Source organism: Mirounga leonina, unplaced genomic scaffold (assembly GCF_011800145.1).
Source record: "Mirounga leonina isolate KUSES-001 unplaced genomic scaffold, KU_Mleo_1.0 Mir_165, whole genome shotgun sequence".
Taxonomy (NCBI): Eukaryota; Metazoa; Chordata; class Mammalia; order Carnivora; family Phocidae; genus Mirounga; species Mirounga leonina.
In genome coordinates, this window is record NW_023270415.1 from 62,527,967 (window position 1) to 62,555,327 (window position 27,361).

Sequence of the window (27,361 nt, forward strand, 5' to 3'; positions counted from 1 at the left end):
AACTGGTATCATCAAGAGAAAATGGGTTTGGGTAGTGATCATGAGAAGGGAAAACCATTCTAGGAAGGAATTTATTTTCAAGCAAATAATATGTTACAATAATAGAAGAGGACTCAAGGACAATTCTTTTCATTCCACTGGTCATTATGGCAGCAGGTAGAAGAGGAAAAGCAGGGATAGTCAGGGATACATGGTATATAGCAAGGTGCTGGAATTTTTTAAACAAGTGCAGTTGAGGATCTCTGAGTCATTCGCATTTCTGGAAACTCCAAAGTCATTTTAAGTTTATTCACTAAAATTGGGGGGGCCCATCATAGTTTCTGAGCAATTCCATGATAAAATTCTTTGAAGAAATCTTTCCTTTGAACGTTCTTTAAGTGCTTATGGAGAAATGTTAGGCAGAAAATTCGATACGATACAATACGATATGATACGATACGATACACAGGAAGATTATTCCCTACCTCTCAGGGTCTGAACACAGAGTTCACTGATGAAACAAATTAGTGCAGAAAACTTTAAATTTCCCATTAAATAACTAATGGGATTCGTTATTTCTAACTATGTTCACTGATGAAACAAATTAGTGCAGAAAACTTTAAATTTCCCATTAAATAATGGGATTAGTTATTTCTAACTATTAATGTTAATGTTAATTAATTTAATTTAATTAAATATTAAATATCAGAAAGTGATGACTAATAGGAGGAATATACAAAAGGTTTCACCCACACCCTGTTTTGTGGTTTTTGCCCTAATCCTGTCACACCTATGAGTTTCACTTATTAAAATAATAAAGAAGTAGAATGACTAAAATCTGCTGACCAATGCATGGAGCTCTACACAGTCCCTTAAAGGCTAGTACTGACAGAAAAGATCAGTATTGCACTTGGAGAATGCCTGATGATGTTAGCCAATATTTTTTTCCAATTCTACCTGTGTATGCTTGTGTGTGTACTCTCGTTTTTATTCAGCTGATCTTTGAGAAGATTAATCTCATATCCTTTATTTCACTTAAAAAATGTTGACATTAAAATCAAAGATAAAATGGGGATAAACTGGGGCAGGGAATCTAAACTATACATAGCATCCTTTCTTTAAAAAGTCCATTTAAGTGTTTAAGAGACAACAACAATTCATAAGTTTCAGACCGGTAAAATCAATAATTAAAGTTTTATGCGGAAAATATAGCCTATGCAACATCATGTGTACACAAGAGCATGATATGTGTGTGTGTAAAAATTCAAAAAAATAGGAGTCATCATATTAGCCGCCATTAAAGGGGCGCTTCCCATGCGCTAAACTCTTTTCATGTTAATGTAATCTGGGCAATCACACGAGGTGAATACCCTTACCCCCATTTCACAGATGAGCACACCACCGGCGCACAAAGAAGCCAGCTGGCTGTCCAGCATCCACTGCCACTGGAGCTGAGCCATCTGACTCTGTCCTAGTGGTATTTTTAAAAATCCCACTAGAGTCCCATTTAAAGCAGATCCGCTCCACTTTTTAGGTGTGACTGGTAACCTTGATTTTACCTTCCGAGTCACAACTTCAAGACCTATCTTGTAGTTAAATTGAGGAAAGTGGGGTAGGGAAGTTGTGAGAGCTGGGGGGGCTGGGGAGGGCAGGTGGAAGAGAACAGGTGGAAACTAAGAAGGGGGATAGAAGAAACAAAGAGCAGGGCGCCGGCCCGCGGAGGGGCGAGCGGAGCGGGGGAGGAAGGACCGCGCCAGGTGGCCGCAGCACCTGTGCACGTGACAGGCGCGGGCGCCTGGGCCGCCGCGGCGCGCTCACCTGGACCCACGTGACGGGGCGGGGCCCCGCGCGGCTCAAGACAGCGCGGCCACGCCCCCTCCCGCGCGGCGCGCCCGGACCCCGCGGACCCAGGCGGCGGCGGCGGCGGCGGGAGCCCGGGCGGCGGCGGCGGGCGGAGGGAGGCGGCGGCGGCGCGCGGAGACGCAGAGCGGCAGCGGCAGCATGTCGGCCGGCGGAGCGCCAGTCCCGCCGCCCCCGAATCCCGCCGTGTCCTTCCCGGCGCCCCGGATCACTCTGCCCGCCGGCCCGGACATCCTGCGGACCTACTCGGGTGCCTTCGTCTGCCTGGAGATTGTAAGTGGGGCAGCCTCGGCGACGGTCGCACCCGGGGAGCGAGGAAGGGTAGCGGCATCCTTGTTCCCCGGGCTGCCTCCCTCTGCGCGCGCCCCAGCTCCCTTCCCCTCGACGTGGCCTTTACCTGCGCCCCTCCCGGGGTCCTGCCCTCTCCCTGCCTAGCGCAGCCCGCACCCGGGCCCACTCGCCTGGCACCTGTTACGCTGGCACCTGTTCCCCCGCTGGGGACAGAAGTCGCCCCGAGAGAGCGAGCAGACGGCCCGGCGGGGCCCAGGCTTGGGGACTTTGAGAGGGGAAGGGCGTTTCGGCCTGGGGCACCGCCAGAGACCACCGGCGGCTTGGCCAGGGGCCGCGCTTGGCTAGAGCTAGAGCAGGCGCTCTCGGTCTCGCCTGTTGCTAACCTGCCATTTTGTTGGGTGGTGCAAAGGTGTAGCCAGCCGATGATTGAGTGACCTGGAGGCTGCCACGATGTGAAAAGCCGAGGCGGGAGGTGCCAGGAAGAGAAGGTGGGCTTAAGACCTGGGCCTTCTCCCCCCACCCCCCTTGTCTTTATTTGTGCCCTTTGGATTGGGGAGAGGAGCAGGGCTTAGGAGGCAGGGCAGGGGAAAAGGTCAAGCATGAACCGTGCCCTTGGCAGTTTCTAATCCAGTGGGTGCTAGAGTGGCAGAGGAAAGGTAGAAACGTGGTTGTCAAGTTCCTCGCTGCCTACCTGTGAACCTTCTGGCTTCCTAGTGGACCTGTGCAGCTCCACATCTTCTCACACACTTTAAATTGGGTGAAGGTGAGGTCACCTGGCCACCCTGCAACCTTATTGGGCTAGAGACTTAAACTTTTTAAATGCAATTTTATGGAGTTGGAAGCTTTTGGAACTCGCTGTGGACTAGGGGAAATGTGCAAACATAAATTGGGCAACTCGAGGTTGCATCACGCTCTGAGAATGGCAAATCCAGAGTGCAGTGTTAGCAAGTCCCTGCCCTTCCTGCAGGCTGTTGTTTGGTTGGCTAGGAGTTCTCGTCTCCCTTCCCTCACCTGTTCCTTTGAGTTTGCATAACCTCGATTTGGTCGCTTCAGTTTCACTTTTGTGCTTGTGGGGCTGGAACGCCTTGTGAGCATTGGTTTTCTGCTCTATTATGCCAAGGTGGCGAAGGCCTGCTAAGTTAAGTTTAGCTCAGATTGGAATCTGAAAAAGGAGACAAGTGAGTTACAGGCTACGACATCAGTAATCGGATCGTGATGGCGAGGCTGGAAGAGGCTGGTTTGAGTCTGAGCCCAGTTCAGAAGCATCTGAATGCTTGGGATGAGGCGCAGGCATCCATGTGAGAAGAGTAGGGAGAGAATGGCACTGGGCCCAGGCTCTGTTGTGTGTGGGGGAGATGCGCTTAGAACAGTAGGATCTGGGGAGAAAGCTTGTATAAGTTCTGGGCTGCTTTAGTTCCGTGTTCCTCAAACTCCAGTAGTTTGCATACCTCTTTTACAAGTTTGTGCCAAATCCGCATTCCACCTGTACTAGAATTTACAGAATGTTCACTTCGATTCCCTTCCTAAACTTTAGTACCTACTTTAAGCCTCATCCTAAACAATAGTACACATGAATCCTCAAATTTGATATACTGGGGGTATTTTTCTAATATTTACTCAAATATATACTTACACATTTACATATGCATGTATAAAGATATGTAAGGGTACCTGTATGGATATATGGACATATATACAAAGAGGTCTCATCCATGTGCCGTCAAATCAAATACTGTCTCAAGGACCGTCCATGGTCTTGTCACACTGTTGGAAACGCTGCCTAATTCTGAGGGGAAAAAGTGGAAGTGATTTATTCTATTTTGTTTCCTCTTCCCTGCCCCCATATTTCTTTGTCTGGCCCAGTAGTTAGTTCTCAACTCTGCTGTACTTAATTACTTGGGCAGCTTTAAAAAATACGGTGACTGGCCCAGACTAATTAAATCAGAATCTCGGGGGGGTGCCCAGAGTCAGCCCGGTTCTTCTAAAAGCTCCCCAGAGGTTCTGGGGTACAGTCATGGCTGGGACTGAGAGCGGCCTTTATCAGGGCCCTGTGGACAAGACAGCAATAGTGCAAATATGAATTTTCTCCCTGTGCAAGAGCTTCTACCCCTCGCCATTCTAGTAGGGACCTAGGCTCACAGAAGTAGCCAGACTTTCCTCTTATCTCTTCACATCGTCTGGCTTCTTACTCCAGAAACATGTCTCGGACCCTTACCTACATAGAATAGCATCACTTCCAAAAGCCATGTCAGTTTACTTTTCCCTTGTTATGGCCAAACATATGTGATAGGTTAAAATCTAGGCCTCCCTTACCTCTTTACTTGAATATCATCCTCCCTCCTCCCCAACCCATCCCCGCAGAAATAAAAGAACCGAAATCGTCCAATGAAACTGGTGACCTCAGAGAAACAACAGACCTCATTGGAGCCAAACTATAGCTCCTTCTTGGCTCTTACCCTTCCCCCCGCTTAGAGATATTGGATTATATGCCCATATATACAAAGAAGTCTCATCCATGTGCCGTCAAATCAAATACTGTCTCAAGGACCATCCATGGTCTTGTCACACTGTTGGAAATGCTGCCTAATTCTGAGGGGAAAAAGTGGAAGTGATTTATTCTATTCTGTTTCCTCTCCCCTGCCCCCTATTTCTTTATTGAAGATAAAGAAGAAGATATTGGATTATATTATAAGAGAGCAGAGATCAAACTTGCTCAGAAAATTCAGTCTCACAGATGGTGGGTATACTCACTGTGGTGAGCACTGAGTAATGTATAGAATTGTCGAGTCCCTATGTTGTACACCTGAAACTAATATAACATTGTATGTCAACTATACTTCAGCGTATTTTTTTTCAAGTTTTACGTAAAGAATTCAATCTCAATCCCCCTTACCATACCCATTCATAATCTCTCAAGTATAAGCCACTTGTTGAGAGACAATTCCAAAGATGCAAACAGCACCCCCCTAACAGCACCAGGTAAGGCAATTTATAGCACTAGCTCTGTAGGTAGAGAAGATTGCAACCACACATGCATGGTGTGCTTTTTTGAGATAGGTGTGTTCCACTTCCAGATGTGTAGGTTGTCAGCCCCTCAGTTTTTGCACCGAGCTATGCTTGCCATGAAGACCTTAATACTAGGTTATTTTTGCAATGCAAAGCCTTTTAGTTTAGGAGGGAAAACATCACCTTCAAAGTTACATTTTCAAATTCTCTCAGGGTTTCCTGAATTACTGTTTTCTAAGTCATTTGTCGGATATTTATTGAATACCTACTGTGTGCAAGGCACTCTTGCGGGAAAAAAAGATGTTTAGATCTTTCATCACCTGAAAGAACATATAACCTAGTTGAGATGGTATGTGTAAAAATAACTACCATTCGAGGAAGAAAGATAGAAGTATGGAAAGTGAACTACAGCTAAAGTGTTTTCCAGGCAGGTCTGTTCATAAGAAAATGACATCGGAGCATCTGTACTATTGGGCTGAATAAGATATTTTGGGTCCCTGTCCTCAGCTTACCTTGTATAATGCACAAGAAAGATTAGATGTAACAGTATTAAACATGGAAAAGAATAAAGGTCAATATATTGAATTCAGTGTGTTTCATGGTTTCGGTGTTTGGGAAACTGCCCACGTTCCCCAAGATCTTCATTAGTGTTTTTCTTTATGGGAGATATTCTAGGACTCGTATTCACATGCTTCAACCTGCAGTGTTGTGGATGTCCCAGTAATTTTCAGTTATTCAAGAAATAGTTAAGAATCTGCTATGTATCGGGCCTTATTTTATACCCTGAAAATAGGATAGCTCCTACCCTTAAAAGAAATTCCTATATTGTGAAGTATAAAGTCAAGAAAGAATTATAATGCTGTATTTGAAATGATAAAATTGGTTCATGAAAAGTACTATTGAAAAACAGGGTAGAGGGGTGCCTGGGTGGCTCAACCGATTAAGCATCTGACTTTGGTTCAGGTCATGATCTCTGGGTCCTGGGATGGAGCCCAACTTTGGGCTCCCCGCTCAGTAGGGAGTCCGCTTGTCCTTCTCCCCCTCCCCCCACTCGTGCTCACTGGCTTGCGAGCACAATCTCTCTCTCTCTCTCTCTCTCAAATAAAATCTTAAAAAAAAAAAAAAAAGAAAAAAGAAAAACAGGGTAGAGCATGTCTGCCACTGAGGAGTCCAGGAAAGACAGCTTGAATGGGATGGTGACATTTGAGTTTAGTCTTAAATGATGAGTACACATTCAATAGACACAAAAAGTGGGGAAGAAAATTCCAGGTAGAAACAAGGGCATGTGTAAACCCTAGAGACGAGACACACCATGGCATGAAGGTTCTAGCGGTTGTTAGTTTGTTTTGGTTTTTTACATAACTTGTGGGAAGGTGGCAGAAGGAGAAAGAGCAGGTAGGGCCTGAGCTGTGATGTGCTGAGAAATGGTAGGCCAAGGCATAGGATGGGGAGCTGCTGAAGGTCAGGGGCATTCGCCATCATACTTGTGTTTTAGAAATCTTTGAGTAGTGAGGCTTGGCTCTAAAACAGATTGAAGGCAGAGATCAGCTCAGGGGCTTATTTCAGTGGTTTGAATGAGGGATAATGACAACTTGACAAATGAAAGAAGTAGAGAAGAAGAGAGACAGGTTTGACGTTTAGAAGGTCAACCAAGTACGCAAAGTTTGGCGTGTCCTGAAATGATACTAGGCCAGACTTAAATATAAGATGTAACTCAGAGGAATTATGCCAGAAAAACAAATGTTAACGAGAGGATGATGGGGAGGGAGGGGCTCTGGAGCAGGCATGTGCAGTCATGTGGAGCAATCTGTGGAAGGGATTTCAGGTTATTTTCAACCCAGAGCTTTGACATTGGACTAACATATAAATGGTCAGATGTATAGAGTTTCCTTTTCTTGCCCAGAAAATAGAATCTGAGTTGCACAGGGACATTGTATGTTGGCAGTGGTAGGAGGAGCTCTCTGTGGATAGGTTTCCCTCTCTAAAAGGGTTTTCATTCTGTAAGCAAGATTTCCCCTTTACTTCTGGGTTAAAAATCTCCAGCCATGTGTAAAGAGTCCTTAAAATTTCATAAGAGAAAATAAATTGATGCCCCTGCCAAAAATTATTTTCAGCAATTGTTTGCCCCTGACTGGCAGCCCTGTACGAAACATGAAGCATGGCAATACAGAAAACTTTAAATCAGGTTCCTGAACGTCTTGACTTTGAGCTTCAGAGGAAAAGGTCAAGGAGAGGAGATTGGTTTTGCAGAACCCTATAGAAACATTGTAGCTGGTAGTAGGCGCGGTGAACATGGCATATTTGAGTTGATAAATCCGAATAGGAAAGACTGTGTAACGACAAAGGACGGGAACCAGGCTGGTGTACACCTTATCCTGTATGCGTGATACCTAACAGATGCTGTTGGATCTGCAGGACGAACTGGACAGTGCGTGAAAATTTTCTAGAGAAACTGGCTGGGGTGGAGAAGGGCAGCTTTGGAGTAGATGTCCTGAGCAACTTTTTAAAATGTCATGATTCTTCTCCAGGGATCTGCAGTCTGATCTGAATTTCCTATGTCCTCTTTTATATGAAAGAGTCACCGTATATGACATTCTTAACTTTTGTATAATAGCTTCTAGAAGGAGGGAGGTGAAAAGGAAGAAAAGAGGCAATGATTTGTAGGGTTCCTGCTGATGTCAAGGCATTGGCCTGCATGGGCATTTTTAACCTAGGTGATAACTAGTTGCCCACAAACATGAAAAGAGGATTTTTAAAAATCAAGGGCAATTAGAAGTAAGAATAAAAAGGGGCCAGTACATATTTCTCCCCTATAAGATGTGCTTTCCATTTTAGGGTTAGCACCGGCTATTTAAGAAACAAAATGGAGGTTTGGGTCAGATGGGGAGGAAAAAACAAAACAAAAAAAACTGTAGTACCAAATTCTTTTTAGCATGCTCAAACATATTTTTTTAAACTTTCAAATGTGAGTCTAAAAAGTAAAACTTCTTTTGCATTAGTAAGTTTTGTACAGAGGCCCCTTCTATATCTGTTAGTTCTCATTGCTTCCCAGAACTTGTCTTGTTTTCCTTTTTCTGATTTAAAACAAACAAAAACACCTTGCTGGCTTGTACTTACCAGGGCTAGTCCAGGACCAGGACCAGTTTGGATGGAAGCCCTCATGGGGAGAGGACAGATGGGGATTGATGGAGGGAGCAGGCGGGGGGCGGGTAAACCGTGAGATGGACACTACCCTGGTCAAGCGTTCCAGCAGCAATTGCAGTAGAATAGGTGAACTGAACAAATTTGGGGCCCGAAGATTGAAAATGGGGTGTCATGAGCTAGACTGGCAAAAGCTGCCAACTTCCCCATAACTTTCCATCTCCGCCTCCTGAGATCCTGTACTCGGTGGTGGGTGTTGCCAATAATAACTTAAAAATTGAGAGGTACGTGTTCTTGCTTCACTAGTCTTCATGCCTATTTTCGAACACCCACCATGTACCAGGGAATGAGCTAGGCTCCAGACAGCAGTGTGTTCTGAGCATCTCAAGCTGTACTTCTGGAGCATTTTCTTCTAGAACCATTCATTACAAACACTGGTTGGTTTTCATTCATTTCAAGGAGAATGCAATTGAACCTCTGCTGGAGAAAGCATTGTCGTGGGTTCTGAGCATAGAGTGATGTTTAAGGCAATGCTGCTGATCTGACCTCACAATCCAGTGGGCAAAACAGCCAGATGCACCTGTGATTTCAAACCAGTAGTTGTAAGTGCTACAGAAGATACACACATCAATAACCATGGAAGCACTGAGGGATGGCATCCAGCCAGGGAAGTCTTTCTGGAAGACCTACTACCAGAGTTTAGTTACCCAGAGAAAATTTAGGTGGCAGCATGCTAGGCAGAAGCATGGACTAGCGTGATGGACTCGTGTGCAGGGGATAAGGGACGAGAGGCTGGAGTGCCAGGCTAGGGTAGCTGGGAAAGTAGTGGAGCTGGGAAGAAGGTGAGCTTGGAGAGGCAACAGCAGTATCTCAGTACTGTTACCACTTGACTACAGTCACGCGGTGAATGAATTTACACATTTATGGGCTGCCTTGGAAACACATCTCTAAGTCGTATGTGTTGACCGAAGTATGTGCCCAGTTAAAAAAAAAATCTTGGAGGGCGCCTGGGTGGCTCTGTCAGTTAAGCATCTGCCTTCGGCTCAGGTCATGATCCCAGGGTCCTGGGATCGAGCCCCGCATCGGGCTCCCTGCTCAGCGGGGAGTCTGCTTCTCCCTCTCCCTCTCCCTCTGCCTCTCCCCACTGTTCATGTGCGTGCACCCATTCTCTCTCTCTCTCTCGATAGGGAACCAACCCCCCCCCCCCCACCTCCAGCAAGCCAGTCCACAGCAAAAGGAAGAAACCCTGCTTTAGAATGAACACTAACCTTTGAGGGAGGCACAACAGCCTAATGTCAAGAGCGCAGGCTCTGGAAGCCAGTTGCCAAGTTCAAGCCCCACTTCTAACGGTTATTAACTGTGTAACTTAGGGCAAGTTATTAATGGCTGTCTACTTCCACTGATCTGTAAAATGGGAATAATAATAGTAATTATCTCTCAGTGTTTGTGTGGATTAAATTGGTACAAATGAAACCCTTAGAGCAGTTCTTGGAGCATAAGCATTTGATAAATGCTAGCTAATATTTCTATTATCCTCATCAGCTTCAACCTCTCACTCAAGCTCACTCTATAAACCAGAATAAGAGACATTGTTTTTCTCTCTAGGCTTGCTGGTTGGTTCATTCTCACTGCTACAGTGATGAAATGCTCGAACTATAAATAGCAGGAAAATTGGAAAGAAAGGGTTATATGTTATATACAGGAAGTTCTAAATAATGAAGTATTTCTCCTTAGGGGTAGTCTAACCAGTCCTTCATACCTTCAGGTTCACTTACCTTTGCCTGTTCTCCTTCCAAACATTGACTAAAAATAGGTCAGAGTAGGCACTGGCCTGTTTACTTCGTTAGTGCAGTAATAAGGGTATACTAAGATGAAGGTGTCAGATGGGTTTGCAGATTGTTAGCTAAGATGTTGGAGGGCATGTTTTAAAAGCATGCTAGTAGGAAACAAATGACATTGGCAAAGACAAAAGGGTATTTGCAAAACGAGTCCTTTAGAGACGGAAGGCCATCCAGACAGGAGACAAGTTGAGAAATCTGCCACCTGAGCAGCAGATATTGCAAGAGTTGCTTCTGGCTCAACACCACCTTTTCCCGCGGGGCTACGGGCTCTCACCAGTCCGCGGTTCCTAGTGAAAACACATTTTAAGTCCAACTCGGAGGGTTCAGTTCAGTGTGGTGTGTGGAGGAAAACTTCCACGGCTTTCTTATGGGAAGGCTTCGATTCAGTCACGCCCTGCGGGCTGCAGGAGCCAAGCCAAGGTGATAAACATATGGTAAAGCTGCAGAGGAGATCTGTGGTTTTAGGACAGAGTAGCATTGAATAACTGCAGCTCCGCACATACTTGAGTACTCCAGGTGTCTGCCAGGTACACCTGAATTTCAGCTCAGAGGGTAAGGGGGAACTGAGTCACAGGGGAAGGCTGACACCTACTTCTAGGAAACGTTGGCCTTTGCAACAGACCTGGGAGTCTGGTCAGCTTTTTGGTAGAGCTTGAGGTTCAGAGGCATGAGCCCCAGCTTATTCCTGAAAGAAATGTCAAAATGGGGTGCATTGGGGGGGTTTGATATGTAATTACCGGACTTTTTAGGGCACTGGAGAGTGATGGAAGGCAGTGATAGACAGGAGGTCGGAATGTGGATTCAGATCCAAGAGGAGAAAACATGGGCAGACATGGCATTCCACCGCTCTTCCCAGTGTGTGTACCGTGCAGTTGCTACAGTCTTTTATCAGCTCTTCTCCCTCAGATTTTAACCATTTTGGGGCTCAGAAAACAAGGCTCTCTCCAGAGTCACCTGTACTAAACTAGGATGCTGATAATTACAGTATGGCTGGGAAATGCTCTCCGCTTAGTAATGCCCGGAATTAGCTGAAGTGAATGTAATAATGTGGACAGTGGTAGTGTTGTTAAAAGATCCATTTTTGAAGTTGGAGCCAAGTTGGGAAGCTCAGGGAGAAAAAGTAGCTTTTGACAGAAGGAAATCCTAGAGCAAGGAAGAAAGAACCATGTCAAAGCCCCAGTGACCCCCTCGCCCAGCATGACAGTCTTGCAGGGAGGAAGGCGGGTCTCCCTGGTGGCCTCCCTCCTCTTCTCTGACCCGTCCCTCTGGCACCTCCCAAAGCTGCTGCGGTGAGCAGGACTTCCGTCTGGATCCCACAGCCTCACGGAGCCAGGGATGGCGTGGGGTGGGGGTTGCTGATATGGGGGGGGGGGCACTCATACACCGTCCTCCCGCCTCGGCCCCCTTCCCACACAGCGCACACGCCACAGGTGAGGAGGTGAATCTGTTCTCTGGTCATATAAGCATTCTGTTTCCTTTCCGAGCCTTTGAGCTGTTGGAAGGGCTGTACTTTTGGGTGTGACCAGAATGGTTCGTTTGTACTGTTTCATACCAGCATCTGCTGTCAAAGCCCTGGTCTTCCTTGAAAGCCTGCTTCAAAACCTGCCTCCCCTGCCTCCCTCTCTGCACGCCTCCCACGATATTTCTTCTCTCCTCTCCCAGTCTCACGGAGCACGCTGTGTGGGGCTCTTTTTATAGCACTCACCACAATCTGCTCCTGAATCAGATTTGATGGTGTCTATTTCTCCCTAATCTAGAGCTCCTGGAGACAGAAACTCGCCTTTTTTTTTTTTTTTCCCCCTGACTATTCTTCTGCAGTGCCTGGCGGTAGATTTGAGGCCTTCCAGTTTGAGGTCCAGTCGGAGTTTATTAAATGCTCTCTTTAATTTCAGGGGATCATATAGCCCTTCTTCAGAGAGTCAATTTATCATAATCCCTATGTCCTATAATTATGCTTTTCTATCTGAATCCGCCTGCCCCTAATAAACATGGCCAGTTGATCTTTATTTCCCTGTGTACTTGCACCTTGGTTCTCAATAAACGACTCTTTAATTAACAGATAATTGAATAGCAACGTATATTTTTTAAATAGTATTTAAAGTAACGTAAGTTATTTGTAGTGGGAGAGTAAGAAAAGGTTACCAGGAAGATGATGCTGGAAAAAAAAAAAAAAGGAAAGATCTGAAGATCTTATCACCTTCAAATATTTAGTAAACAGTATGAAAGAGTAGAAAATCTTTTTACCAGGAACGTTATTTCTTCCATAGCTACTAATAAGGTTGTGGCTAAAATTTTTAAATATGCATTAATATTCATGACTTAGACTTATTTCATAAAACTTTGTGGGTTGATTGTTAATTTTTCTGATCTTTTTTGTTTTATTTGAAATTAGGACTCAGGTATACCAGCTACCCCAGTTATGAATTGATTAGATTGGTGCTGCAGTTATACTCAAGTGATAATTTATTATGCCTTCAAAAATGTTTTTCAAAGTGGTAATGGATTATATGACTGGCCTTTGTTTAGAATTAGAACTTGTGATTTTAACTTTTAGCCGTTTGTGCAATTTGGCTATTATCTCGATATTTAAGAAGCAAGATACACATGGTTATTGGTTTTTAATACGTAGAGTTCTAGCTGTTCTTGGACACTTGGAGTTTATTTACTAATCAAATATTGGCGAGCCTTCTGCATGCCAGGTGGGCATGTTTCTGCAGTGTGACCTGTGTGTGTGTGTGTGTGTGTGTGTGTGTGTGGTCAGGGGTGGGGGGCCTGGGGTTGATTCCCACTTACCTCTAGGTATCTTCAGGACAGGTATGTAGCTGTAGCCTAGGCTTTTGGACCGCCAACTCTAGCCTAGTGCCTGACTGATAGGAAGAGATCATTCTGTCCGTGGATAAATGGCTTAGGTGCAGAGGCCTGTAAGGTGGCTGGCGGCCCAGAAGGTCTCCTAGTGCAGTTGGACTGGGAGCCAGGCCATCCAACGATAGTGTTTCTCATCAGTGTAACATATCCACATAGGGAGCTTGCCCAGGGCACAGAGGGGACACCTGAGCATGGGGTGGAAGTCAGGAAAGATTTTTGGGGTGGTGTACTCTTCTGGTTTCTCAAATACACATGGGGAGGGAATGACATTCAGGGCCAGCATACGTCAGGCTACTCAGAAGCAAAAGCACTTTGTCTTTGGACTGTGGATTTTTTTTCTTTAATGTAAAATGTGAGGGGCTTCGTGGCAAGAGACAAAGGCTGAGAAAGACCGGTTATGGAATGCCATGCAAAGGATGTGTAGCCTCCATCACTTTAGTGGTAGCTTAGAGGAGACTGCTTTGGTTACATTCGTAAAACTGACCGTCTCTCCCCGTAATTGTTCCTCCTCCTGTGATTTCTCCCTCACTCCTAGTTGCCCAAGCCAGGAATCTGGGTTTCTTCCTTATCTGTTCTTTTGTTGTCATGTCCCCTGTCTGATCAGTCACCACCTGCCACCACTTCTCAGCTTCTGTCCAGTCCATTCACTCTCCTCTGTGCTCCTTGCTCCAGTCTGGGCTGTGCTCTGTGGCTGTACCAGTTTCCTCTGTGGTCCCTCAGCCCTGCATCCATTACTTTCCGGCCAGAGAAAAGCTTTTGAATACAAATTGGGTCATGCTAGTTCCTGCTCAGGGGTTCTATGGCCTCCCATTGCCCTTGGGAGAAGCTCATCTCCTTGAGCGGACCTGCAGGGCCTTTCAGCTCAGCCTCCAGCTCTCACCTCTGGCTGCCCCCCCCCCCCACGTGGTAGCTGCTGCTCCCGTCGTGCTGAGCCCTGCCCCTCAGCTCTACCAGATCCGCTCAGGGCTGGCCTCCTGCCCCGGGACAGCCTTCTCTTCCTGCCGCTAAACTCCCTAGCTTTGTCCCTTGGGTCGTTGCTTCCAGGGAGTGTTTCCTGAGTTTCCAGCTCTGGAATTTTAGAGCCCTCCATCTGTGAACCTGCAGTGCCCAGTATTTGCCCAATTGTGACATGTATGAAGCATTATTTTACTCACTTGCTTAATTGTCTCTTTCTTGGGGCATCGGGGTGGCTCAGTTGGTTAAGCATCTCTTGATTTTGGCTCAGGTCATGACCTCAGGGTGGTGAGATTGAGCCCCGCCTCAGACTCTGCACTCAGTGTGGAGTCTGCTTGAGAGACACTCTCTCTCTCCCTCTCTGCCCTTTCCCTCACTTGCTCTCTCCAAATAAATAAGTAAATAAATAAATAAATCTTTAAAAAAAATTAAAAATAAAATTTAAAAAAAAATAGCCTCTTTCCTGTAAGGGACTGTGAATTCTGTGATGGCAGAGACCAAGTGTAGCTTGTTTACTATCTTATTCCCAGCTCCCAGAACAGCACCTGACAGGCAGTAAATGTTTACTGCACATTAGATCTGTGAATATCCAAAGTACTGATTCCCATGCCCAGCATGCAGAGGAGTACCAATAAATCAGGTAGGTTGTGTTGACTACCATGTACAGCAGCTGTGGCTATTAGACAGAGAGGCAGTAACCTCACATGTGAAAATAGGCCGTGATAAGGACAAGCACATGGCCATTAGAAGTGACAGGTCAGAAAGATATGGCTGATCCTTGCTGATAAACTCTCTGAGAAGCGGTGAGGGCAGAAGCCAGTGGTTTGAAGAGTCCAAGCTCACGGATAGAAGGTGGGGACCGAGCAAAGATGAATTTGGAGAAATGGTTGACTGAAAAGGAAATTGTTAGAAAGGCAACAGGGTCAAAGGAAAATGCTTTTAGGTAATGAAAGAATTCTGTTTCTGTTCACGGGCTGAGGATGAGAGTCCACCTCGGAGGCAGGTGCAGAGACAGGTGTGGCTCTGGGTCAGACCTGGGAGCCGAAGCGCTGGCCTTGCGCCGGGTGGGGAAGCTGGTGTCCCGCGTGAGGACAGAGGAAAGGCAGTGGGCGGGGTGGCGGGAATGTGTGCAGGGGGCTGGGGAGAAACCAAGGGTAAGAGGCAGGGGTGTGAGCATGTTCACTTCTGTTGCCCACAACCTTGACATCTTTCTTCCTTCCTGCAGCTGTTCGGGGGACTCGTCTGGATTTTGGTCGCCTCCTCCAACGTTCCTCTACCTCTGCTACAAGGATGGGTCATGTTCGTGTCTGTGACGGCTTTTATCTTTTCCCTCCTCTTCCTGGGCGTGTTCCTCTCTGGCATGGTGACTCAGATTGATGCCAACTGGAACTTCCTGGTAAGGGATTTTTAGGTCTATTTCAGGAAAATGCGAGAAACATTTAAATATCTTACTCTGTCTTGAAATGCGTGGTCCCCTGTTCTCTCTGTTGCCTCTAGGGAGAGAGGAAAGGTCTGAGTCCCGGTCCCCTGTGCTGCCATGTGGCCGCGTTGCTGGACAGCAGGCTCCCAGCTTGTGAAATTTCTGTCAATAGAGCCGAGCCATCTTTCTGTTACTCCTTTGTGAATTAGATGACCTTTACTCAAAGACCCTTTTATTTCATGCAACAAATGAATTGCATGACAGTTATGGAACTATCGAAGAGGTGCCTTTGGGAGATGGATGCTGTGACATAGATCTTGAAATTTTCCATTGATTTCTGCTTCAAATATTAAATACATACATTCTTTTCAGAAAACCAGTAGCTATATACTCTATTCTCTAAATACTTAGAAAAGGGGATAGTTTATTTTTAATTCCTGCCCTAAATTAGTAAAAATTGATAATTTTAAGAAATGAATTTATAATCAACATAATTTTAAAAATTATGATGCCATTAAATTGGATCAACTTACTTTCCCTTTTCCCATATAATATAGGGGGCCTCTTTCATGCTTATGGTTATTCGATCTCTGAGACTATTTCGGAATGGCCAGTGGAGCTTGAATTCCAATCTGTGGCAGACAGTGCTTTGATGAAGTTCGTGAAGAACCTCTGTTACAGCGCTTTAATGAAGTTCCTGAAGAACCTCTGTTATGTTTCAATCAGTTGATGGTTAGAAACTTAAATCAGCCCTTTAGTCAGGCTTATGTTGTTCTTTTCGGGTATGGTAACATTGTATTCACCAGCTTTAGGAAGGATGTTAGGCATCTTTAAAAATGTTCTTAGTTACAGAGTGTAAGGAGAACCATCATCCCAGATGTTATCAGCAGTGAAGTCTAGTGGATGTGGTTGCCCATTAAACCAGCCCAGGGGCAGATGGTTAGTGTAAAGTTAAGGAGGAAGTATGGGGCAAGGGTTATAATCTTGCACAGGCTTTGAAGTTAGGTCTGGTTTGTTTAATAACTGTGTAGCCTTGGCCAAAGTATTGAACCTCTATGACTTCCGATTTCTTCCTCTGTTAAATGGTAATAATAGTAACTACCTGGAATTAATGCATTCTAAAGTGCTCATCAGCTTTGTGTCTGATTTACAGCGTATGATCCGTAATCATCATAATTCCTGAAGTATGCCACGTCTTGCAGTTTGTAACTTTGAAAGTCCTTTTGTTCAGTCACTAGATTGTATATCTGAAACTAATATTACACTGTATGTTAACTAACTGGAATTTAAATAAAAACTTAAGGTAAAAAATTATTTCCACAGACACACACACAGGAAGTCCTTCTGTTTCTTAGGGTGCTGATGCAGTGTGTTCCTACATTTTTGCCTTGCTTTCTCATTAACGATAAGAAAATATTTCTAAATAATTGGTCAAGTGATGAAGATCAGAAATCTCTATATAAGTTTCAGATAGATTGCTTAATCTCCTCTTTCTAAATGCCTGGCTTTCCCACAATCATGTATGAATGAATGAATCATCACCTGATGTCGGTAGGCACCACCAGGCTCTTTAGATATTAAGCTCAGAGATGGTATTTGGCCAGTGTGTACCATATAGCCTTCAGGACTAGTTCATACATAGTCATTGCCCCAACCTGCTACCTCTTCCCAAGTGCTGTGCTCCCCGCCACCTTGGCCCTTCCTCTGGGACCTTCCTGGACTTCCTAGTAGCCCAGCCACTAAAGGGTTACTAACTAGTGAGTCTCCAGGGTCCTGCATGGCCCAGCATTGCTTCTAATGGTTGATGCACATGTTGTACCAATGTTTAAATATTTTCCCAACATCGCTCCTTTATTAGGCATATGTTCATACCATCTTTTTTTCTTTTGTTTATATTGAGTCTAATTTCTGAGATTGAGTACATCATTAATATCCTTATAAATTTGTTAGGTTCCCCCCTGATCTGTAACATTATATTTGTTGTTCAGACAATAAAATGTAAGAATGTGTTGTTGTTGTTATTTTTTAATTAAACCACTTTACGAAAGGGGCAACTGAAATTGTAAAGAGCAGCCAGTGTGTGGCAGAGGTCTCCTGCAGAGAGTTCATCCTGGGGTTCTTTAGCTGGGACGGTCCACTCGTACTGAGGGAGGAAATGGTGGTGGCCCCACACAACACACAGCACAGCCTCGTCACGGTGGACATACTTTCCAAGAGCCAACTCATGCCTTTACGGAGTTGACTTAAACGCTTGCCATATTGAGAATGGACTCCTTTTTTTTTTTTTTCCCCCTCTCCTTTTGTGATTTTCCACATCATCAGTCATTTCTGACCAGAGTTGCTTTTGGTGGGTTTTGTGATGTATCGTGTATACTCTCAGCCAGAAAACTTTCTGAGCCATGCATACCGTGGCGTCATCACCAGATGGTAACCATCTTTAATTGCTGCATTCTGGAATTGTTAGACGTTAACTGTGCAAAAAATGTTTCCCCTTGTGATAACAGTTTAATGTTACCTGTATACAGTGCATGAAGGAAGCAAGAATGCGTTTTGATGAAGAATTTATTTTCTAAAAGTATTTGTTGTGCGATATTAACTAAAATACTCATAGCTTCTAGCTTTTGTTGATCATGAGGCTGAATTAACATTTGTGGTGGTAGAAATCTTCAGTATTTTTTCCCAAGCTTTCTAACTTTGGTGTAAGTGATGAAATAAAAATATAATATGTAATATATATAATAACATATATTAAATGCTAAAAACTTGCCCTATTCTAATTTGAGGAAAGAAGCAGGTTTTGATTTTTGAGATGGTTTTTCTGTATTTTTTTTTTTTTTTGAGGAAATACCATTTTGCCTAACTCTAAGAGATACCATACTTATTTTCCATTTTTGGAGAGGTGGGGTATGAAGGCAAGATATATTTTAGAAAAATAAGAGCTACCAAAAAAAAAAAAAGTCCTGTACAATTAAACATGCTTCACTTTATTCCCCCAAAGTAGGTGGCATGCATTTGCCTGTTATGGACATCACTTAATACTGTGAATGTCCTGAGCTATATTTTCTGTCCCGCCATTCCTTTACTTATTTGATCTTTATGACAGTTCCTTATCGGAGACTATTACTGTTCTCATTTTTATGGTTGAGGAAGATAAAGCTCGGTGTGGCTTTTGTCCCTCTTTCGTGCTGTTGTTGTGGAAACCAGGATCCCCCTATTTACAATGTAGCTTTTTTTTTTTTTTAACTATTTAGTAAAAATTTGACCTAAGGAGCAAACCTAGGCTTAAGATAAGAATATGGGGGATAGTCATTTGTTGCTGGGGGGGAAAAAAAAATCACACTCTGCTTAAGGTTGTTTACCTGAGCAAAAAGTGAAGACAAGCGGGCCGCACTCTGGGCGGTGTGACTATCGGGAAGTCTGGCGGAAGAGCAGGAGTATACAAAGGAGACTCGGAAAGGGGCTGGGGCCATCTGCTGATGGGGAGGTGCCAAGCACTCAGGACAGGTGGTTCACAAGGGTGGTCCCTGGCCAATGGCAGCGGCTGCACCTGGCAACCTGTTAGACGGGCAGATTCTCAGGCCCCACCCCCGGACATCCTGAGTCAGAAACTCAGAAGGTGGGACGCAGCAGTCTGTGCTGTAACAAGCTTTTCAGATGATTCTGAGGCATGCTTACCTCTGAGAACCACTGGTTTTGCATAAACAATGTGCCTTGTCCAAAACAACGAGCAAAAATCTGTGGAAGGCCTTCTTACACACATTGCACACATAGCAGGAATCGGAATGAGATGTCCAGCATGGCCAAATATAAATGTGGATGTGGCTCTCCTGTGGTGGGGAGTCTTGACAGAGTACCTGATATGTACCTGGCCCTGTAGCAGGCCCTGGAAATACAGTGGTGAACAAGACAGGCCTGTAGTGGCCCTCAGAGTTTGTTGTAGTAGATGGTGTCAGTAGAGAAATAATTACACAGGGATGCCTGGGTGGCCCGGTTAAGTGTCTGCCGTCAGCTCAGGTCATGATCTCAGGGTCCTGGGATGGAGCCCCACGTCGGCTCCCTGCTCAGCAGGGAGTCTGCTCCCTCTCCTTCTGCCGCTCCCCTCTGCTCATGTTTTCTCTCTCAAATAAATAAATAAAATCTTTAAAAAAAATAATTATACAATTGACACATTAGTCAAAATGATGTTAATGGCCAAGCAGGGAGTGTTCAGGATACTAGAAGAGCATATCTATCATGTCAGGTCCACTGGGAAGCAGACTATAAGATGAATTTAAAAGTACAAGAGATTCTGGGGTGCCTGGGTGGCTGGGGTGGTTAAGCATCTGACTCTTGATTTCAGCTCAGGTCAGGATCTCAGGGTCATGAGATCGAGCCCCAAGTCGGGCTCCATGCTAAGCTTGGAGCCTGCTTAAGATTCTCTCTTTCCCCCTCTCCCTCTGTCCCTCCCCCCTGCTCATGCTGTCTCTAGGGAAAAAAAAAAAAAGGAAAAAGTGCAAGAGACTTTTTTTGAGGGGGAGGGGGAGAGATAACACCTGTAAAAGGTGATGGGGAAGGAAATGGGGTAAAACAGAAAAGTCCTAGAGTGGGATGCAGATCGACGGTCTTGCCTAAATTAATGAGAAGCTCAGGAGCACAGTCTTTGCCTTAAGAGTCTTGTTTTAGGCAAAAGTGTCCAGGCACCAGTATCCCCACTGTACCATCATTAGCTGGGGACTGCCAGGAGCAATGTGGCCTCGGCAGATCCCCAATCCACCGAAGCCAAAGCTGTCCGCTAACTAGACTCCTCACAGCTGAATGTCAGGTTCTTTTTTAAAAGGGACTGTGTGCAGAACGTGATTACGGATGTGCAAGGGCCCAGTAGAACATGAGGAGCTGCTTTACAAAGACGTGTAACTCCCCACTGCAGGTTACCTGCCTGACTCTAAAGTCCAGGAGCCTGCATAGTGATTTGCTCGCCAGGGTGGCCATGAATTCAGTTCTTTTCCTCCAACACCTTAGGATACATATGACCCTAGGATGATAGGGATAGCTGGATAGCCTCGCCCAAGTCAGACAGAGTTAGGAATAGAAGACGTTTATTGGATGACAACACCCATAAAAGATGAAGGAAAAGGATTGGACAGGGAAGCCTTAACCGCACATCAGTTCTGATTACTACTGAAAAGGAGGAAGAAGTCAAAAGCAGCAGGACTGGAAAGTTGATGGTGGGTGGGGGGAGGTGCAGGCTGTAATTGGTGGTGGGAAGAGTCTTTTTCAGCCACACAATACTGCGAGTAAAGAGCATCGGCCTTGAAACAGAGTACGTCCTAGCACCAAAACGAGGTCACAGTGGCTGATGCTCAGAGAGATGGAAGGGTGGCATGAGCTGAGGCTGGTGAAGAGCGTGAGAGCCTCGTCTTACCAAGAGTTGCGGCCATGTCACCAGATTTTTCCCGCCCCTTCTAACGTCACATGAGCCACTTCCGAGGGTCTGCCTCAGTAAGTTAGGTGAGCGCCTATGATCTCAAACATTTTTTTCTCTCAATCTTAATTACTAATTGAGATCTAGCTCTATTCCTTTTAATCCCTAAAAGTAGGGATGTTTGGGCTTTGAGCTTCATCAGTTAACATCTGTTGCATAGCAACATGGGTTTGAGCATTTCTGCTATCGATTAGACACACGATCAGTGTATAACACAGTTCTTCAATCTTTTGAAGGCACTGGTGAGTCAGCTTCTACGTTAGAGGTGTTAAGTAGAACACATTTTTAGTGTGTACCTTTGTAATCCCCACTCCTGGTGAGTTAACTTTTCCTTATTATTCTAGGCAGAGTAAGAACAATTCTCACCATCAGTTTTGTTTGCTGAATGGGCCTTTACAAAGGCAGTGCACTGTTCTTTCTCTGTAATGTTGCTGTATCAATAACAGTTTGATAGAAGAAAGAAAGCGGACTTTGGAACCAGACAGCCCTATGTGGGTTTGAGTTCTCCTTTCAAAAGGTTATGTTTGTATGGCTTTAGAACATTTAATTTTTTAAAAAATCCTTGTTTATAAAATGGGTACAGTAAATAGTGGTTGTAAGGATGAATGACAATGAATGTAAAGTACCAGGTATCTGGGAGCTGTTGACAAAAATACACAACAGTGTGTTGATGGATATCAGTTCGTGTAAGACAGTGTGAATTCCAGTAGAGTTACTGCTTCAGAATCCCAGCAACGTATGAAATCACCTTATGACAACTAAGTTTTGTTTGAGAGGTCCTATACTTTTTGTTGAAGTATATGATATATAATTTGCTTTTTTAGAATATCAGGAGATATGGTATTGAATTCTTAGATGTTGTAGGTCTTCTGCATTCTTCAGTGTATGGGGTGACAGTCTAACGGATGGAAATAATAATTGCTCAGAAATAAAAGACTTAATTATAAAAGGTGTGTATGTATATTATTATATAACTATATAATATACTACAATAATATGATTTTTATCCAATAACTATAATAAGGTGTATGAAATTATATATTATATTATAAAATTCAGGACATTAGTTTTGCCACTATGCCGATTACAGCAGTTCAGTTGGTTTTCATTTGGATTCTAATAGCTTGACATTGTTCAGGCAGCCAGAGTAAATGGTGAAGATGGTTAAAGATTGTTTGATTAAGTGTTCTAACCTTCCTGAACCTAGACCTCATGAGTTGAAATTAGGAACAGAAAATAAAAGTATTACTTTTAATTGTAGGTCTTTTTTTTTTTTTTCCTTCCTCTTTCAGGATTTTGTGTACCATTTTATAGTGTTTGTCTTCTACTTCGGAGCCTTTCTCCTGGAAGCGGCAACCACATCCCTGCATGATCTGCGCTGCAATACGACCATGACTGTGTCACCGCTCTTGAGTGATAACCAGTATAACATAAATGTAGCAGCCACAGTGAGTGTCCATGAGTCCAGGTGACCAGCCCCCCTCCCCCACTGTCGCGGTCTCCCAGAAACTCCTTGGGCAGCCATCGCTTTCTCTAACAGTAGCCGTTAGCATTACACGTAGACCTGGGCAAAGTTCCGCCCTTCCCCCTGGTGTTGTGGACCCCAACACTGAAGCACAGACACCAAGGACAGCCAGCCGGTGGTTGCGGCTGGCCTGGCACATCAAAGCCTATTTTGTAGAAAGAATTCATTGTGCTTTTTGCTTCCTCTAACTGCAGACATGGTAAGGGAGATTTGTTCTTCACTGGTCCGTACCTACTTGTAATTCATTTTAATTCAGTGAGTACTTAGAGAACCTACCATGAGGGCGGAAACTGGTGGGGTGTTGGGGACAGGGATGAACCACGTACAGCTCTTGCCCCTGAGGAGAGTCCAGGGGGGTAAGGGGGGTAAATATTCCCGCCATGACAATAGATGACTTACAGATGAAATGCATTCCATGGGGACATTTTTAGGGAATTTTTTAGTCTTCCTTAATTCATATACTTGAGTGAGTTTCTTGTTTTCTACTGACATAGGTAATTTGAAGAAATACTACACTATTTCTGTTTTTACAATTTTGAAAGTGTTAGAAATCCAAATCATTCCCTAAAATGTGTTGATATTTAATATGGCTATATAGCAAGTTAGTGACCCTAATGTTTTACTATTTTATGTAGATAGTATATATAAACAGCCCAGGACTCCCCCATATAGCCATTAAAATCTTTCTGGAGCAGTGTTGTCCACCAGCACTTTCTAAAATGATAGAAATATCCCATATATGCATGATTCAATATGGTGGCTACTAATTAATCCATTAATTCATTCATTTTAATTAATTTACATTTAAATTTAAATAGCCACATGCGGCTGGTGGCTCTCATATTGGACAGCACAGGTCTAGAGTCTGGGTTTTGAAGGGTGGAGGTGCGATGATTTTAAGACCTACTATCATCAGGTTCCCAAGCCTCTGTTAGGATTTGTCAGAATTCATTGAGTGTCTACAATGAATTAGACTATATGTGGATTGCAACAGAAAGGAAGCTGGTTCCAGCTTCTACAGGCTTAGAGTTTAGATCAGTGATTTTTATACTTTCTTTTATGGGAAGTAAAACTGTTTTACTTAATGAAATCTTACTGAAAACCCAATAAATACAGACAGCAAGAGCACGTATGCTCTAGTTGGAGTGGGAGAAAAGGGTCTTGAATGATGCCCGTCCATCCTTCTCCCGAAGCCACCTCTGTCCACCTCATCTCTGAGGCACTGCTATGGGATCCTTAGTATCCAGAGACCACAGTTAGAAAACCACTGGTTTTACCAATTTTATGAAGCGAAGAAAAGTTCAGGGACTTGGAATTGACTTTTTTCCTACCAAGTGTCCTTCCTATGAGTCCTCAATTCTCGTTGGATTTTCCTTTACTACTTCAATGCCCTCCTTTTTAGTGGTGCAGGCTATATTCTCATTACCTCTCAGATCCTTGAAGTAGCACCAAATTGGCCTATTTATAGTTGCCCTAAGATCCCACTTTCAGAAGAGTAGTAGATGCTAAAGTACTTAGTGGATGGTGGATGTCATTAATTTCTCACTAACGTTCCTTTGTCCTGAGAGCCCAGTTTTCAGTGTTCTCTGTGGTGTGGTTCTGTTCTGGCTGACCCTTTTCTATGACTTTGTCCCTGTTATCCTTCCCTTTCTCTCTGCCTAAGTGAAACTGCCTTGGGAAACCTCAACATACTTTCAGTTCTACATTATGTACCATCTCATCCATACACTCCCGCAGAAGTGAATCTTTAATTTCTGAGTTTTAATAATACCTAAATATATGAGACATTCTTTTGTGACATTACATTGAGTCCCTTACTTTACTTTTTATTTTAGTATACCTGAGAGAGGAAAATTCATTTTCACTAATAATAGATATCAGAAGTGGTCTTTCTCATTCAGCAGACAATGTCTAGATTAGAGATGTATCAAAGAGACAACCAGCAGAAGAAGGCTGAGGAGAATGAATAGCAGACTGGCAGTTAGAGAATGGTCATGGTCTATAGGTGAATCCGATAATCCTTCTCAGAGCTAGAGTTTTCTGGTAAAGGATCCCTGCACTAAATCATAATGTTTTACCATACTTAATTGCTTTGTCTTATAGTTTTCTATGGATCATGAATTCCCAAAGGTGAGGACACTATCTACTATTTGTTTATATGCACCAAATGTACTGATGGACACATAGTTGGTGCTAAAGAAATCCTTGTCAAATAGTAAGGACGGTAATTCAGAGTTGAGTGCAGGTTTCAGAACTATCTCCCATGCCAATCTGTTGATTCATTTCTGCGGCTTTACTTTGTTTACTTCTAAAGTCGCTTTCCACTGTCACAGGAAGGATTTGATACATCCTCAAGTTCTGATACTTGCACTTTTCTTGGCTGTGAAATCACGGTATGAATAGACACCTCGTAATGAATTTTTGAATATCGTGTTGGGGGTTTCATAAATGTTTAACAAGTGAGTCCAGCATGTGAACAAATGTTCAACCTAAGGCTATCCACAAATGAGAAAATTATGAGGGGCCAGAATGTTTAAAAGAAGGGTTAATGATATGAGGGGGTAAAACAGGAGTACACATCATCAAAAAGAGGACTATAAACCATTTTCATAAGTGTTGAAGTATCTTTAGGTAGGTTGATCAGTGCTCAGATAGTTGGTCCTTAGAATGAGTGTTTTCTTAAAGTCAGTGTTGTAAATCTGATGAGCTTTTGTTTCCTTTTTCTTAGATTTTTGCCTTTGTGACAACAGCTTGTTATGGTTGCAGTTTGGGTCTGGCTTTACGAAGATGGCGACCGTAACACTCCTTAGAAACTAACGGTCTGTGTTGGTTTCATTTCTCAACTTTATGTGTCTGATCAATTTGGATACCATTTTGTCCAGATAGAACAACATTCCAAAAGAAACTTGTTTAGTATATGGAGAGAATTTAAGTACAAGTTTTGGTTCATTTCATAGATGGAATTTTAATTTTATTATGATGTTAAATAGAGAAATGGCCTTTAATTTTACATCTGTCTCTTTTTTAAGGAAAATTTTCCTTTATATCCATAAAGTATACAGATATTGCTCATGAAAAAGGGGTATCTCTTTTGTTTAATTGCTGAGTCACTTAAACCTTAATTTTAATAGGTAACTGAAATTTCCGTAAAAAACAAAAAATGAAAAGCAAAAACAAACTATGTTTTAAATAGCCTTCCCCCCTGAACTGTTTTAATGTAAAACAGAGATTGGCACCCTTTTTCTATAAAGGTCCAGATGGTAAATATTTTAGGCTTTGTGGGCCATACGGTCTCTGTTGCAACAATTCAACCCTGCTGTTACTTTGTGAAAGCAGCCATAGGCAATATGCAAATGAACGAGTGAGCCTGTGTCCCAATAAAACTTTATTCAGGAAGACAGGAAGCAGGCTGGATTTGGCCTGTGGGCTGTAGGTTAGTTTTACAACCTCTGGTGTAACACCTTAGTTATATTTTACGTATTTTATTGAACTGATCCTGAAGGGTATAAAACGAGAGAAGTCATATAATATTTAGCCTCATTATGCAATAATCACGTTGCCTTTGTGTTGATGGTCAAGTACTTACCCCTGAAGTGGTGGATAGTTTTTCAGGCTAATTCAAGCAGAGTGTTGGGTACAGGAAAAAGTAATTTATGAAGTAAATCTTAGTTGCTTAATCAAACTAAGGGTCTCTTACCAACTGAGCAAACCTCTCATCCGGCATCCTTAAAATGAAATCCCCAGAGACCATTCACCACTACTGGAACTGGTATCTAGCTACTTATGTCTTACTTTGGATTTATTTATGCTTCAGAATACAGCTGTTTGTCCTGTGCATGAACATATGAATATTTGTGTGTGGATATATGAGGCTTTGCCAAATAGAGCTTCCCTGAAGAGTTAACTTTTTACTTCTAATCATTTCACGTTACTTTCTCAGTTAACTTTGAATAGAGTATTAGATATAACTTAGAGTTGAAGCTTCTTACATGTTTTAATAATAGCGCCATTGTTTCGCATTGGTAACAACAGCCCATCCTACAAACTTGTCTCTGGCTGAATTGCACAAAAAATATTTTAATGCATCTGGCTAGAGACCCTGGTTGTGGAAAGGTGCCAAAAAATGGCTTGAATGGGAGAACAAGTGAGAGTTAGGTTCCAGCTCCCACTACAATGTCCAAGCAGGATACTTATCTCCCGCCCCAGGCGGGCTTCCTCTGGGAAAAGAGGGCTTTGACCATCCAAAACCTTCAGCCCTTTGCTTTCATTGGCTGAGTCATCCCCTAAGAGTGCCCTAAGTTGTGCTATTAGATGTCATAGAACGTAGAACAATCCCGAATGAGTCACATGATCAATGCTCAGTGATCAGATGCTATTTATATAATAATCACCTAGAAAGAAGAATCTTATCAGAGTTTGGTTTGTGATATAAAGACGTGGTTCAATATGTGGCAAGAAGAAATCAGTCTAAGACTTTATACTCATGTCCTGTCTTTTCTATAATATCTGACTTCCTTGGTTTTTCTAGCTTCATACCACACACTTAAACCTGTATTATGAATTGTATATTACAAAGTCATAAATGTGCCATAAGGATATATAGTTCATTCAAGTTGGAATCAAGTTGGTATAGTTCATTCAAGTTGGAATCTAGTCTGCTAGATTTAGTTGTGAGGTTTTATTTTTGTTTCCAAAGTATAACAGGTCTGTGCTTGGTGGCATTAAATTAAATGATTTCATGAAATGGCTTTAGTGGCACTTTTATAAATGGATTGCCTCTAGATCATTAAGAACCAAGCCTAAAACTCATCTGACTGTGAATACTTATATTTGTAGATTAATTGTGTTCTGGGTTTGTGAATTGAGTGACAAAGCACTTGAACAAAAATTACAGCATTTGAAAATTTCTTTATATATGCTGTAGAAATGAGAAAGTGTTGGTTTTAAAATCTGGTAACTCCATGATGAAAAGAAATTTATTTTATAAGTGTTATGACTCTAATAAAGTATTCATTTGA

The 27,361-nt window shown here is 43.3% G+C and overlaps 1 protein-coding gene across 1 annotated transcript; it reads left to right on the plus strand.

Annotated features, from left to right (window-relative positions):
• The first annotated feature begins 1,924 nt into the window (after positions 1-1,924).
• Positions 1,925-27,361, plus strand: MAL2 (mal, T cell differentiation protein 2). Its single transcript, XM_035011811.1, has 4 exons — positions 1,925-2,112; positions 15,163-15,333; positions 22,111-22,266; positions 25,072-27,361. Exons 1-4 carry the CDS (start codon positions 1,981-1,983, stop codon positions 25,141-25,143), a joined length of 531 nt encoding a protein of 176 aa, XP_034867702.1. The 5' UTR covers positions 1,925-1,980; the 3' UTR covers positions 25,144-27,361.

Bases quoted from the DNA above. Each gene is read 5' to 3' on its own strand.
- MAL2 (XM_035011811.1), top strand. From the start codon at position 1,981: ATGTCGGCCGGCGGAGCGCCAGTCCCGCCGCCCCCGAATCCCGCCGTG. The intron at 15,334-22,110 runs GTAAGGGATTTT...TTCCTCTTTCAG, and splicing joins ATGCCAACTGGAACTTCCTG to GATTTTGTGTACCATTTTAT. The intron at 22,267-25,071 runs GTGAGTGTCCAT...CCTTTTTCTTAG, and splicing joins ACATAAATGTAGCAGCCACA to ATTTTTGCCTTTGTGACAAC.